The sequence below is a fragment of the Rhamphochromis sp. 'chilingali' genome (assembly GCF_963969265.1).
Source record: "Rhamphochromis sp. 'chilingali' genome assembly, chromosome: 5".
Taxonomy (NCBI): Eukaryota; Metazoa; Chordata; class Actinopteri; order Cichliformes; family Cichlidae; genus Rhamphochromis; species Rhamphochromis sp. 'chilingali'.
In genome coordinates this window covers 43,004,119-43,020,597 of record NC_137932.1, presented here as the reverse complement: position 1 = coordinate 43,020,597, position 16,479 = coordinate 43,004,119, and the positions used below count along the sequence as shown (strand labels likewise).

Here is a 16,479-nt window from a genome sequence, read left to right as displayed (position 1 = left end):
AGTGTGTCTGTCTTCCTTCCCCACCAGTGTCTGTCTTCATCTCTTTTTAGTTTCTTTCTCTATATTTGTCGCTCTGGTCTCGTTTCCACTCAGGTGTCAGTCATATACTTTGACCGTATATGTTACTTCTCATGTCTCAATGCTTATCCTCCTATCTGCACATGAAGACAGCTGCATTTTATTGTTTAACATGCTTTGTTTTCACTTCTTCTTCTGATGGACGTGAGAGACTATTTTGGGAGTGAATGTGTGTCACTATTTAGTCCACGTTTAAGACATTACTTGGAAAGCACAGGAAGTTCTTTGGTCCATTTAGCTTTTAAATATTTCTTTAACTTAAACATTGCAGATCAACTGGCTTTAGTGTCCTAAAGATGCACTTTAACATAACCATACGATTGATGGGGTCTAATAATATTTTAGTGCCTATATAGAGAAAATTGGATAAAAATGCAAAGAGTAATTCATATTTACTGAAGGTTCACTAACTTTTGTTGAGCTTTCAAAGCTGTAAAAATAGGGAAGAAATTAAAAGCCTTCATTTAGTATTAAGTTTGCAGTTCCACAGACGTGTGATCCTGTCATTTGTGGGTTATAGACTGACAGTTGAGGTTTTTTTGTTTTTGTTTTTACAATATTTTCTTTCCAGTAAGCTGTGGCACTAATGGATGGCAAGTCTTACATCAGCAGCATCTCAAAACCTCTAAATTCATTAACTTACTGGAAAAGCCTCGTTATTAAGTTGCCTAAAAATGTGTAAGTCAATGCAGCTTATGTAAAGCTTATAAAATATACAGAAAATACAGTTGGTTCTTAAGACAGTGACACAAGTAAAGTTCAAATGAAACTATCATGCTGCAAGTGCAGACTCTCAGCTTTATTTCAAGGGGTTGAAACCAATGAACCACCAAACAACTGGTCATTGTGCAAATTCACATAATGAGGAATAAAATGTTTCTGTTTAATAGTTTGTCCAGAATCTTTTGCAGGAAGCGCCTCCCTGAAACCACAGCTCTCTTTATGACTCTTTGATTCCAGACTTTTCTGCAGCTCTTTTCTTCGGCAGCCTTCGACTGACAGTCAGCCACTTTACCTCTAAAAACTTCTGGGTTTGTTTTTCAAGCATGTTTTGGGTCATTACGTACGTTCCCATCTGCTCCGTCTTGTCAATCCTGCAGAAATATGCTGATTCTGAGCAGAAGGCGTGTCGCCCAATTCAGAATTCACACTTCTGTCATATGTCACATCATCAGTAAACAGCAGTGACTCAGTGCCACTGAAAGTCAAACATGCCCTGACTTCGTACTGTCTTCAGCATGTTTTTAGTCAGTGATCATGAGTCTATAAGTTTCTCTCTTGGAATTTTGTTACAGACTGATCTGAAATTTTCACAGCGTGGTGAACTTGTGGATAATGCTGTTCCTACCTCCTGATAGTGTTTCTCTACCATCACAAGGATCCTGTGATCACTCAGAACGGTTGAGTTGAAATTATTTCCAAACTTTGCACCTGTTGAACAGATGAAGGAAATACTGATACTGTAGCATGGAGGAGGAGTCGAGCATGATGATAACAGACAGACTGGTCCCTCGTGATAAAGGGAGAGCCATTGATTTACTGGTTGATCTACTAACCCTAACCCTTACTGCCTACTGTGGAACTGTGGATAGTGACCAAAAGAACTGGACTGCCGATCCTTGCAGTAGAAATGAGCTTCCTCCAGACATTCTCTTAGTTTACTCCATGGACCTTTCAGGAGAGGCCGCAGTAAAGGCACTGCTTTCAGACATATGACCAGCACCTCCTAGATGAGGGGTTTCTGACACACCTGGGGCAGACACAGTGCAATTCCCCCCAGAAAAGCTTAAGGCGGTGCCTAGGGGGAGGGAGGTTTGAGCATCTCTACTTACTTCATCCTGGCAGCCCGCGGTAAATCAATGTAAAGATGAATACCCTCAAATCAAAGCTGAGAGTTTGCACTTTAGGCTCATATTTACTATATAACTGTAAAAATATCAATGATTGTGTCAATTTCCAAATATGGATCCACCCAACTGGGTAAAATTCAAAGTTTTTTCCCACGTACACTGACAATAAAGGGCTATTCTATTCTATTCTATTCTATTCTCAGTGCTCCCGGTATCTGCTCTGTCTGTGGGTGAGAGTAACATTCACAGGTTCAGAGGGTTTAGCAGATTTACAACTCTGTTACTACAGTTTTTTAATCAATGTTTATCTTTTCATCAGCCAGTGGGTAAAAAGTGTCCTTTGAATTCGGTGTTAGCTAATCCGAAGCGCCTCCATACAAATGAATCTGCTCTAAGTACGGACTGGGTTCATGGTAGAATAATTTCCAAGGTGAGTGTTGGATTAATCCTGTTAGGGCAGCATGTTTATGTGCTCATTGATTTCAGGGTGCTGTGTGGCTGAGCTCCCCCCACAGTCAATGAGCAGAATAAATGTGAGCGGTAACACAACGTCTGCTTTGTGTGCCTAATGAAGTCTGGTTGTCAGCAAGCCTCCACCTCCTTAATGCTGTCTTATTTCACAGGCTGTGGAGGGCTCAGCTGCTGCAGCAGTGTTAAAGACAGGGAAGGGAAAGTGTGTGTGTGACTGGGGGGTCGGGGGGGTCCTTACTGTGAGATCTCCCTGTGTGCCTTATTCTTGTTACGTTAGAGTGTATCTTTCATTGTGTGCATGGTGGGTTTGCGTTGGGTTGTTACATGCCGTGTGCGTGTGTGTGTGCGTGCGTGCGTGTGTGCGCGTGCGTGCGTGCGTGCGTGTGTGTGTGTGTGTGTGTGCGTGTGTGTGTGTGTGTGCGTGTGTGCGTGCGTGTGTGTGTGTGTGCGTGCGTGCGTGCGTGTGTGTGTGTGTGTGTGCGTGCGTGCGTGCGTGCGTGCGTGCGTGCGTGTGTGTGTGCCACTGATGTGTACAGGCTGTTTTTCACTCATTAACGGATAAGCAGATATTTGCCTGTTTTACTCTCTCTGTTTCTCCTTGTCTTCTTCCTCCCACTCCTTATTTTGCCCCTCTCGTTGTTTCTTTTTTTTCTTTCTCACTTTATCTTAAATCCCTCCATCGCCATTGCACCCCGCCATCCAAAAAAACCAATCCAAATCTCACCACTCAGATCAACGGGAAGGTTGGTTCTTTCACTCTTTACCCTCTTAAAGCCAAGGCCTGGCAGACTGGAGCCGTGCCGCGCCTGCATCTCGCTTGGCGCCTCAGGCCCGTCCCGGCCTCTCTCAGGACCCCAACCCTACAGTGCAACCACCCTGCCCCTCACCTCCACTGATGTTCAACCCACCCCACCCTGCTTTAATATATGAGCCGCATCACATCCTGCTCTATGCACCCTGCTTCATTAAAAAATGTGAAATGAGCATGTCTTACTTTAAATGTCATAAATGCACATTATTAAAAAGTGAATTTCCCACCAGGAAAGGATCACACTGAGGACGTGGCACTGAGTTGGTGTTGTAAGGCGTCTAGGAAGCTGCTGTATTTTCTACAAAGGCAACAAACCTGTACACCACAGCAAATTGGGAATAAAGATTTCAAATTTGTCCTGGTGAACTTGCAGGAAAGGGAAGATAATTATGATCTAATGCCTGATTAGAACAACAGCATGTGTTTAAAACAAGAAGCACTTATCTGCGCCGTCTGCGTGTAGAAACGCTGTAGAAGAATGGGCTGTTCTAAAGAGCTCGCTGAACTTGAGCATGTTACTGTAAAGGAAGCCATCAATTCAGTTCAATCAGTTTGTGAAGTTTCTTCCCTTTAGATATGCCAAAGAGGAAGTGTTTAGGAACCAAAGCAAATCAGCCATGCAGTGGCAGGACACGTAAAGTGGGGTCACTGAATCCACATTGTGTGTAAAAGTCATCCAGGCAGTGGGCTTCATAGCCCAACAGCTCCTGTAAGTGTAATGTGTTTCCATACACAGGTCCAAAACACATTATTATTATTATTATTATTATTAATGTTAGATTTTCGACTGTGGACATTTAAACAGACCAGCTCCACAGTTGCAAATGATTTTCTACGACCAAAAACTTTGGAAAATGAAGCTGATCTTTTCTGAGTAACCCAACAGTCTACCTTAAATCAGGCTCATGGATATCATAGCTTAGAACATCTGTCAGCAAATCAGTTGTTAGCCTGGTTACTCTTTGACAAACCTTCTTAACAGCCTAACTGTCGTGCAAGATTTTTGCCCTTCTTATAAAGCTGTTTTTCAGGGCAGTGACACGATGATGACACATGTAGTGCCAGTCTCACACGCCTCACAACTTTCCTGGTTAAAATGGAGCAGAGTGTTTGCATAACATCTCTGGTTTCAGAGTTTGTGCTCACTTCACAAAATGTTGCATCAGTCTCATGAGGTCCTCTCCAGCATGCTGATCATGTTTTTGTTGTCGTGGCTAATTCAAAGGCATGGCTCATCCCAGCTCTCATCTGCTGCCTGACCATCATTAGGCTGAGCGGCAGGCTCTGAGCTCACACTGCTTTCACCATTCTCTCCTCTCGTCTGCTACAGAACTACACTCTGCAAGAAAGAAAGAAAAGATAGCCTCAGACATGTTTACAGCTTTTTCCAAGACTCTTACTGCTGGATCATTAATAGCAGAATGTGGAGGAGCTCAGAAGTGGAAGTGAACTACTAGAGGAGAGAATTGCAGCTCTAGCCCCAGTGTTTGTGTCTGATATGTGAATTTACAGCCTTGTAGTGCCGCTTGTTTCCCTTGTCTTTATATCTGAGGTCAGTGAATGGTGCCGATCGATGCTGCACTTAGTTTTAAATCTCCATAACATTATTTAGCTAATTTGACCAACTGTGTTATTCTTGATTGTTCAAAAAGGGGAAGTTAAATTTAATCCTGACAGATTACTTTCCAAGGTGAAGTGACACATTTAAAATTAAAGAAGCAATAAAAGTAAATAGATGAGAAGACTGGAACAATTAATAGTGTTTATATGATTCTGAAAAAGCTTTTTTGCAGTGAGTTCTCATTTAAAAAGAGAAATGCAATCCAGTCACACCCGGTTATCATCAAAATGTATTAAATGTGAGTCCTATAAAAAAAAGCAAACTGTGCGAGAACAACAACAGTAAATGTGTCGTGATGCAACAAGTCCATGAAATCCTTTGGATACATCAGCAACATCTGGTCGCAGGGGAAATGGTTTTTGGACAGCTGGCTGAAATCAGCTGCAGCGAGAGGGCTGCACCAAAAAGCTCTTTGATTGTTTTGGTTGCTAGCAGGGTGCCCCGCAGTGGAAGTCTGAAAAAGCTTCTCTGTTTCCAGTTTGAGCTGCAGTTTTCGCAGTTTCAGTGTTACTTGGCAGACAAGTATTTTTCATGGAAGCTAACGCCAAGTACGGCTTCCTACTAGCGACCAGAACAACCAGAAGGAGGTTTTTGGTACCATAGACCACCTGTGACTAGTTTCACACAAGCAAGTGCCACAACAACAACAACAACAACAACAACACATTTTTCCATTGCAATTTTCTGTTTGCAGACGGTCACCAACATATTGAGGCCTTAGCAGTGTACCCATGACCAGTGTTGGGTTTTTGGAGCCAGAGGTTATCATAAATGAGACTGGAGTGCTAAGCTATGAGCTAGCGCTCGCAACTTTCATAGGCTGTATATGGACAACACACCTACACAGAGCTGCTAATTAGTGTTAAGTAAAAGACTAATAAAATATTTGAACTTTACTCACCAAAATAGAAGCAAAGTCGTGGAAAATTTCCGCTACACAGCAAACCAGATAATTTGTCATCTAATGTCCTTAAAAAAAATAAATATTTCACTAATACTGCAAACACTATAAGGAGGAGGTGAGCCCCAGCAGACACTGATCAGCTGCACCGGTCAGCCAACACGAACATTGTGCAGTAATCAAAGTCTTTCTTTACTTTGATCACAAACCATGCAGATTAAAAGGCCTCACAGAAATCTGTGTAGCTTCATTTGTGTTTTCAGCTGCACTGCTGTTATGTTTCAAACATTTCTTGATTTCTATGAATCCAAATATGTGAAACCCAAACATGGACCCTCTCTCACACTAACGGTGTTTGTTGTTTTCTCATTTTGTCAGAAGTGACATCAGTTAGTAGATTACAGGGATTACAGCAACATATTATTATAGTTATCATGTCCTATTGATTTTTTAAAAATATTTTTAAAAATTCGAACTGTTGCAGTACATAATTGTACCAGCATCTTTATTTTCTAGTGAGCTGATAAAGCAAACACCCCGTAACAGATTTTGGGCTGCAAAGTCACTTCTACAAAGTTTAATATTTTACACAAAACTGAAAAACAGCCAGAATCTCTAAACAAATGGCAGCATACTGTGTTATAACCTGCAGTTCACTTGAAGGAAAGTTTGGCTTATTAATGTAAAATTAAGGAAAAAATGATACAGTGAACATTAAACTTAAAGCTGAGCTCCTGTTGGTCCAGTTAAAGGGAAAAGAGATGCCAGTTAGTATAAAAGTCCTTTCTCCCATTCATTTCTTCACGAGCAAGCATGCTGCTGCTGCCTCTACACCTGTGCTGCTGCATGCACACCCTCACCGTGCACACAGATGTTCGCTTCCCCATTCATCGCAGCTTCTCCATCTTAGCTTCTTCTACAACTGTAGCTTTTTCTTTATTCGGGCTTGGCTTCAGAAGTTTGCCTCAATTATCCCTCCTCCCTTCTCCTTCCCTTTCCCTTCTTTCTCTCGTCTCTTTTCTCTGGCATGCCAGTAAAAAAACGAGTCTGTCTGCATTTTAACTCTTGTTGGTCTTAACATGTATCTCTTACTATTCAAAGTTATCTTGGCTACTAAGTTTGATTTCAGTTTCACTCAGTACCTACATCCACCATCAGGCCATCATCCAGACTAAATGTTGCAGTAACACCATCATGTTTAACTGCAGAGTTGATAACTGTCATCGTAGTGTGACCATCCTCCATGTCCATGGGTGACTTTTTAATTGACTAACATAAGAATATGATGATTTTCACAGTTCTGGCCAGCATGCACCCGTCTCACAGTTTTGCTAAGTATTGAACGCAAACACGTCAGTTTTAAATGTCTTGAATCAAACATTCATATGACAAGTGCAAACGAATTAGTTTGATGAAGTACCATGCAGGCGTAAAATGCACTGTATGGTTAGATTTCTGTTATCCGTCACCCGGTCCCATCAAGGAGGCCTGACAAACGATCCTCAGTGACATGAGTAACAAGCAGTGCAGGAGAACATGGTATGACCCCCACTAATATGATAGAAGTAACGCGTTGCATTACAAAACAAACAAAACATTACAAAATTTCACTGTGTGTTATACTTGTATAACTATGCATGTGACAAATAAAGAACCTTGAACCTTGAAAACTATGGCTATTAATAATGAACCTGTTACCCTGCAGTACTGGGAAGCATCAAACTTTGATTTAGAAAGGCCTAAAATCATGGCAGTACAGCCCGCTCTCCCTCAGCCCTGTAGGTCGACCTGCTCAGTCACTCACTTTAACAAATTTACTATTAACATTAGCTCAGGCTGCTGAGTTACTGCTGTGAGTTATTACTGATGTTCAGCAATAACAACTTAATTTTGCTTGCAAATGTTAAAAGTATATCAGCAGAATTTAGCACACTGTCCTGATTGGCTGTAACATGGTTTATGGCAACTGATAGACACTAAATATATATAATAATATATAATATAATAATAATAAATTAAGAATCGATACTGATACTACCATTAATAATATTAACAATAATAATCTAGTAAAAAATCAAACAAACGGGTCCCTAAAACCATGACGTTGTAATTGGTAACTGATAAGTTATTATGTTACCCTATTAAAATAAAGTAATCTGAGTACTCTAAAACACTAGCATTTACTTGTTACAGCCAATTCTGCCTCGCTGACAGGACTGAAGGCCGTTCTGGGAGAATCAGCTCAGGATGTTTTCCACACCTGTTTTCTACGTGTGTGTTTCAGACACCAGCTCACTGCAGTATTTCTGAGCTGAGACCAGTCGGACGGCACTGATGTCACATCACATGTCAGACATTCACATATGAAAAAGCTCTGATTAGCACAAATATAAATCCTCCACGTTGTGCTGCAGGACGATGCTTTTAGAAGCCCCAACAAAGTCGACTAGATAGGAAACATCGATTTTAATGTGAGTGTTGGGGATTATTTTTATACCTGACCATTATTTAAGACGGAGATGACGAACAAAAACTAAACAAAACATAAAAACCTGCATTCACAGTAACAGTTTTGTGGATGTTGCATGAAAAACAAGCTGAATAACTCTTCAAGCACATAGTCCAGCTTGTTTTAGCCTTGACTTCTGATCATAAGCAAAAAAATGAGATTCTGGATACGAGTCTTGGAAATGAGTTTTCGGTTCACTCTTGGCTTGTGGAGCTCAGAATTATTGAAGAAGCTGATCTTAGAAGTGCTGCTCCTCCACACTGGCAGGTCAGATCACGTGGGTCAGGTGTATCTGATTACCTGCTAGACTCCTCACTATCGAGTTATTCCCGGCACGTACAGCTAGAAGAAAGCCGGGAGGAATCATACATCCTGCCTGGGCTGGATGTGCCTGAGGAACACCACAGCAGGAGCTAAAGAACACGAAGGAAAAACACAAACTGCAGCAAAAAGTTCTGGGAATTGGCTCGAACAAAACAAAATTAAAAATATAAATTTGTCTCTGCTCAAAATAATCTGACATACATAAGCATCCAGTGCAGCTTCTGTTTGTATGTCTCTCCACGCTGGTGACTCTTCCTCTTACAAAGTTTACAAATCTAGTGAGTAGACGTGTGAATTGTGTTCCCCAAACTTTTCATGTCTGTTTTTTGTTCTTCTTTATTACCAACAAAGATCCTTCACATGAAGTGTTTTTGTTTTGTTTTTTTGAAGTTTTTTGGACGTTTTGCTTTTATTTCACGGTTCAGCCGTGGGAAACAGGAAAGAGGGGGAGAGAGCCACAGCTCGGACTCACGCCCGGTCGCTGAATTTCAGCCGTGAGGCTCAACCAGTGAGCTAACCACCTCTTCACAAAAGCTGCGAGTTAGTTTGAGGCAGAAGTTAATGTGTGATTTCAACAAGTTTGAGATGATAAAATCGGAAAGTGCAGGTGGTAAGTGAAGGAAACGGTTTCCAGGGCCTAATCCGTGGATCGACTTCCTTCGAGGCGTGGACGTCTATCAGCAGAGAATGTACCTTAGTCTGTAACACAGTCAAATATATTCTCAAGTAATATTCAAGCATGCCATTCAGCGTGTTAGTACGAGCAGCTCGGGAGCAGCTTGGGAGAACAAGAAAACAGAGACTGCTTTAGATTGTCTTCCCAAAGTGACTCAACTTTATTCACAAGTACAACAGTTTATATAGAGGGTAAAATTCATGAGACAGCAGATTTATCAGTTTAAACCAGTACAGACCAAGATAAGGCAGCGTCTTCCTGCCCTTGGGTGAAGAAGCATCCTTTGTGTAGTGTATCAGTTCAGCTACAATTGTGATTATCTCAGCGACATATTTTCAAGGCACAAAACAAAGAGTTCTTACATTAGTGAAATCTGAAACAAACCATTTGGCCTTCAACAGGCGTCTCCTAAAAGATTAAGAAACTAATGTAGCTGAGGGAGTGATCTCTGTGGTATTTCAACCTTGTACCAGCCTGTGATTCTCACACATCAATTCTTGGGTCAAAGAGAAAAATAACTAAAACAAAGGGGCCTTATTGAATGACAGAGTTTTCCTGCATAATGTCACTATAAAACAATATCCAGTAAATGCTACCATGGTACTAAAATACCTAACAGTAAGAAACAGACTTCCAGGGATCTAAAAATAGCAGCCACCCTGCAAACCATCTGGAAGTGTTCAAAACATAACCACGATCGAGTTAAATCAGGTAAGGCTTTTGAATATTTATGGACTGATTCCCAAAAGCTGCTATCGGGCTGCTATGCTAAAAGATTTACATAAACATTTCTGGCTCGTTACTCTAAAGAATTTCCCAAATCTGCCATAAATCAAGTGTAACTCATATGTCATAAACATGGCAGGAGATTAAATGCAATATTCGACAGTGAGTTTCTCTGTATCCCATTATTGGACAGATGACAGGAGCATGCTAGTTGTTTGTTTGTTTGTTTCCTGTGAAACTGGTAATATAACCAAAAATAATAATGCATCGGTTGACTTGATGACTTGTGTAGGACTTTACAAAACCAAGAAACTAAACTAAGAAATAAAAAACTTCATGTCATGTCAGCTGCAGGTATATATGTCAAAATATAAAATAACTGCAGTATTTCGATCAGAACTTTACTCACAAATTGCACGAGTGAGTTAATCTTAGCACCGTGTTGATATTAAGCATTGGGTGGGTTCACTGAAGTAATATGGACTTAATCGTATGTAATGCAGCTCCTGTAAACTTCTGAACACCTGTGAACGGATAAAAAGAACAAATATAATAACCTCCTACGACGCCTGCTCTGTTCTTACATTTTCTAACTTTGTACACCACATTCATGTCATGTAAAACTGAAATGTTTGCAGCGGTCTGTAGGGTCAAACACCCTGTGTACACAATAACAACAGTTCAGTGCTGGTGAATGCTGGCCAGCTGAAGCTAACATGCCCTGTTGTAGAGCTCTGCCTACCCCCCCTCTGTCTTGGTAAGAGTTGAATCAGGTAATGATGACAGTGATATGGTGTCTGTCACTGTGATCGCTGATGTGCTGCTGGCTGTAGTGTTTTGATTTTACTGCCACACACATGCACACACACAGATCACAGTTGGCAATCAAATTTTACAGGTTTCGGCCTCGTATTTCTGTCACTCAGCTGTGAGTAAAATTAAAAGTTTATCTGATGTTATCTCAGTCAGTCTGGATTTTAAATCGTTTAGCGTGATAAACAAAGTTGGCAGGAAACACTTCCCACATTAGCAGGAAGCGCCACCTGTGTGAAGTGTGTGTGTGTGTGTGTGTGTGTTGGAAGGTCAGTTGGGAAATCAAGGCCTGACTTTTCCTGTGCACTTATTGAAAATTTACTACCTCCATTACAAGACTGTCACATATGCTGTAAAAGCCTGGCGGGAGAGATGCAGCTTCCTTCAATATTTTAGGGTAAATTCGCTCTGAAAAGTCCGTTCCTGCAGATTAAACACAAGTGCAAAAAATACGTCACAACATTGACATTAAAACGTCAGCTCAGCATGTTGTTGATCTTTGTAAAGCTAGAATCACTGGTCTGAAGTAACTTTGAGTTATTGTCAGTGATGAATAGCGGTTCCAGCCCTAAAAGTATTTTTACTCTCATTTGACCTTTTTGTACCTTTAATCAAATCCTCCAAAATAAAATACGTGATTAGCAGCAGTAAGAGAATTGACCTAACTGAGCTCGCAGCCCCTGAATCCTCCGCCTACTCTTCCTCCTCCTTTTGCTTGCCCTGTCTCCTCTCTTCTTCCTCCTCCACATTAGTTTTCTCCTTGGGAATCTGTCTTAATGCCAGCCATCTGCATTTCTGAGCCTGCAGCTTACCATGTCAGCAAACAATGCTGTTCTTGTATGAGCAGCACCCAGAATGCTGCATTATCTCTTGCACCACAGTAACATTTAGCCCACGCATGCTCTCCAGCACTCTGGATGCTGTCAGTCATTGATCAGCAACACTATGTGCAAACGAAGAAAACTCCGAGTTTCTAACTTCACCGCTTCTCCTGTTACATCAGATTTTTTTACAGTGACGGCTAGAATGTGTAACCCTGCGCTTCCTCTTCTTTAGTTAAACCACAATGAAACCCCAGAAAAGCCTCTGATCCACACTGTAAGCTTCTCACACCAACACGCTGGCTCAGGGCTTAAATTACACTTTGTGAGTCAGATTTTCGTGACTGTGTACTCGCCTAAGTCAAGAGCAAGGACTTCATTTATGCAACAGAGCTGTCTGCATTTGACTTGATGTGCACACAGGACTGTTGCACTAATTCAGACATTGTGTAATGAGGAAGTAGATCCAAACACTTTGGGGAGATTTCCAGGGATGAGAGCTAACATTGGAGGAGAATCTTTATCCCACGTTCGCTCCAGCACACTTTGTGCCTTAGCATCACGACACGATGGAAACTCTACCGCCTTGCCGCGCATTAGACTCCAGGTGCAATTTAATCCCTGCAGCCCAGCAGGAAACCCCAGATTTTCCAGAGAAATCCAGTTACATGCTTTAGACACAGCTTCTCATTTTACCCAGTTTCTCGGTGAACGTGGCGCCCTACGGCGGTGATTCCCAATATTTCTTCATCTGGCCCGTAGCACACTGGATACAAGGACGTCCTTTCTTTAACAACACCTCTCAGTTTAAATGTGTATATTTGTTTTAAACTGGATCAACCATCCAAAACTATTAGCGTATGTATTAAACCAGTTCGTCTACTGGTTTTAGCAACTGCACCACTTAACCACAGTCACAGTCACAACCATTATATTTTGGAGAAATGTGGTTACTGTTAGCAGGGTTGAAACTCTCTCATGTCTGACACGTCAGCCCTGTGTTAACCTTCCTTCTCCCACTCACACAGCAAATAAAGGAAACTGAATTTCTTAAAGCCCACTTAAAGCTGTGTTTGCAGCTTCCACTGCTTGAGATTATGCAGAACCTGCTACTCAGTATAATCAATAGATGGCTCTCCAAAGCACACATTTCTGCACATGACACAGCAGTGTAATGATTCAGTCAGATATTTCTGGCAAATGAAAACCTCTCCAAGTGTGAGCTATCACACGCAGTCCCAGTTTTAGGTTCACAGTCCACAGACCTCCATCAGTGTGGCGTTAGTGTTGGTATCGATGATACTGATCTGATACTGGTACAAAACCTTAATGTTTTATTGTATTTGAAATTATAGCATCATAATGATTACAGGACATCAGATTACTTGTTCTTATCACTTAATAACGCAGAATTATCATATAGAAATAAAAAACCTGAAGTTGTGCTATTTGAACACCCTGCCTGCAGCACTAAAGGACTCCCTGAGACGTCTGTCTCGCCCTAGCACCACCCGTCCTTCTCCTCCTCCTCCCAATGATAGTTTCTTTCCACTGTGTTCCTGTTAATGATAAACTACAGATTTACCCCAAATGACTAAAATATCGATATTTTAATGTGAGAATCGATTCTAGAACATAAAAGACTGAATCGATATTTTAACATCGATCATTGGTATTTACCATGGATGGCTCACTGCTAATCGCTGGTGTTTAAATGAAATGCTCTTCATTGGCACAGAAGGTTAAATAAAAAAAGTTTTGCCAAAATAATTCATTTAACATGTGACATATTAGTAACCATGGCAACAAGACCTTACAATATACATTAATTGATGATTTACATTGTTTTATTTAAAACGTTAGCTAGCTATTTCATTTATGTGCCCATTATGTTCAGCAATTTATTAATTTAATAATTTAATCTCAGCCATAGTTTTCATAATTTCCAGTTTTTTATTCAGTAATTTTAATAATGTATTAATTATTTTAATACAACATGTTGATCATCTCATGCGAAGCTGGTTGGAGGGAAATTCCTGACCAGAAATTGGCTTTAAGATGACTCAACATTTTAAAAGCATAAAACAGACACAAACTGTAAAACTCCACCAGGCTCATTGACCAGTTCACACTGGTCTACGGTGCACAGTAAAAGCCAACCCAGTCAAACACTGAATCAGTCCAGTGGTCCCTACACCCCACCCCTCTCCTTTGTCCCCTCTCACTCTGCTCCTCTGTACTCCCACAGTTCGCCGTGTGCCGCCCCGTTTCTCCATCCCCCCCACCAATCATGAGGTGATGCCCGGAGGCAGCGTCAACCTGACCTGCGTCGCAGTCGGCGCTCCCATGCCTTACGTCAAGTGGATAAGTGGTGAAGTGGAGCTGACCCGGGAGGATGAGATGCCCATTGGCCGCAATGTTCTGGAGCTCACCAACATCCGCCAATCTGCCAATTACACCTGTGTGGCCATATCCTCCCTGGGCATGATCGAGACTACAGCTCAGATCACAGTCAAGGGTAAGAAACACTCACCTTTGTGGGGGTGGGATGGCGTGTGATATGATCCCGGTGAACAGTGGAGAAAAATTAATTGGTCCGATTGTGCAGTTCTGCCTGGCGTAATTTGCGCTGGCTTCATGAAGCTCCTGGTCATCATCCAACAGCCTCTTAGATGTTTTTGCAGCGCATACTTTAGGCCCTATTTAACTTGCTGATGTGATCACACGTGAAGGAGGTGCGCAAATGTCATCAGTCATCATTAAACCTGGAATACGTGCACCAGATTTCAGATCTTGTCGCATATGGTGCCTTTAAAGGACCAAAAAAGTCAGTTTTTCTGCTGCAGGGCTGGAGTGGAGCATGTTTTAAACCAAACACTGACCTTTTTCTTAGTATAACAAAGTTTACCTTCCTAAACCTAACCAGCAAGATAAAGGAGAAATAGGGGAGAAGAAAATACGATGCATGTTCACCTGGCTAACAACCAACTCCAAATGTAGACGCTGTCACTATTTAAGAGAGAATTGTTGTCTTCGTAGCACATCGCTGTGCCTTGGTAATGCAAATGCAGATCAATGAATTTGGCTTTGGACAATACTGAGCCTTTGATAAGGATGGCTTTGCCCAGCCCCACTGAGGCAGCAGCAGTGGGGTCAAATAAAGTATGCATAAAGCTCCTTACATGCACTCTCTGACACAACAAATAATATCAATATTTGAACATGTTTGGACAGCTTGGAAAGACGCTGCAGTGCAAAACCTGCATGTCATTTAGTGTTCATTAACAAAGCAAATCCCCAATCCTGTGTGTAATAGCCTCAGCAAAAAGCAGAATATATTAACATAACATAAAGTCAAGTGCCATTTTTCATTTACAGTGTCCATATAGTCGAGGTGGTACTCTAATAAAAAATGAAGATACATTTATTCTTGTTCGAGCAACAAAATCCTTCTTACGTCAGGATTTGTGTTGCTTTAGATTCTGGATGTATTGTGTTATTGATGATGTCTGACTGACAGGAGCAGCGGTGTGAGTGGACTAACACATAGAAAGCTTTCATACAGGACGATCAGCTGAAGAAAAAGCAACAGCAGCAGAAATGTGCTCCTAGTATCTTTGTTATATTGAGAAAACAGGAGCTCGTAGCTCTGCAGCTGTAATCTTTAGTTATCGCAGGTCAAATCAGGTCATTTTAGTTTTTGGTAGAACCAGTTTTAGTTTAGATATAGGACATTTTCTACAGTTTATAATAAACTTTATAATAGTAGACGTTGACATATTTTGTTACAGCAGGCTCATTGTTTTCTACACTGCTCAAGTAGGAATCTCACATTAAATGTCTTGCAAATCTTGTAATCCAATCAGAAGGGACACTTAGATATGTAGAAAGTCTATGTTAGTATGAAAGTCACTGCTTTATCATGTGGTTTGCTTTTGGACCTTTGTGTTTTGTATTTGCTTTTCCTTTTCTTCCACTAACTGATTCATTGTGGGTCTTTATCCCTCAGCAGTAAAACACTGTTTTTATCGTCACCACCCGGGTGGGCAGCTGGGAGCAGGCAGTGTGGACACCCAAGTGTGTGAACTTTCAACTTGATACTATAGGTGTGAAATATTGGACGAGTTTGAATCTGTGACCTTGATGTTGACTTCAAGTTTTATGAAAATCTTGTGAAGTCACCTGGGTGAAACTGATATGATAGGTGCATCTACTAAAAATCTCAGGTGAGTTCAAATTCCTGTAACCTTGATCTCAAGGTCAGAAGTCGGAGGTCAACTTTTCTGAAAATCTAGTTAATGCAAGAACTAAAACCTCTGATGAATCTTTGAATCTTGGTGACTTCAACCTCAAGGTCAGAACTTGGCTTTTCTAAAAATCATCTGAATGCGATCACTCAAGAACGAAGCAGCAATAATACAGTAATACCAGAGGAGGCTGAGGGGAGGTGTATCTACGAGGAGGCTGAGGGGTTTGTGTCCATCAGTATTTCTTTACTTTCATTTTGGCTACTTTTAGGCTAAATGAAAGTACTGTGTTGGGCACGCAGTGCAGTTCTCTGCTGCTGTATCTGATTCAAGGTCTGTGTTTTGCATACAAGTGGTTATTTGAGTTGCTGCTGTCCTTCTGTCAGCTTGAAGCAGTCTGTCCACTCTCCTCTGATCTCTGCTGCTCACTGGATACCTTCCACCACCTCTTGGTCTCGAGGTGTTTGTGGAAAATCCTTGAAGAGCAGCAATTTCTGAAAAATGCAAACCAGCCCATCTGACACAAGCAACGTTCAAAGTCATTTAAATCACTTTTCTCCCCCTTCCTGATGCTCTGTTTGAACTTTAGTCAGTCAGCTTTACCACGTGTACACGCCTGAATCAGCTCTAA

The 16,479-nt window shown here is 41.3% G+C and overlaps 1 protein-coding gene across 10 annotated transcripts in view; it reads left to right on the top strand.

Moving 5' to 3' along the window:
• Window positions 1-16,479, top strand: part of ptprfa (protein tyrosine phosphatase receptor type Fa) — a 348,653-nt gene that overhangs the window by 211,347 nt on the left and 120,827 nt on the right. For all 10 annotated transcript variants that reach the window (XM_080882891.1, XM_080882887.1, XM_080882895.1 and 7 more), the window contains one exon: window positions 13,850-14,119. In XM_080882891.1, coding sequence (XP_080739017.1) covers window positions 13,850-14,119 — 270 coding nt within the window. The remainder of the gene's footprint in view (window positions 1-13,849; window positions 14,120-16,479) is intronic.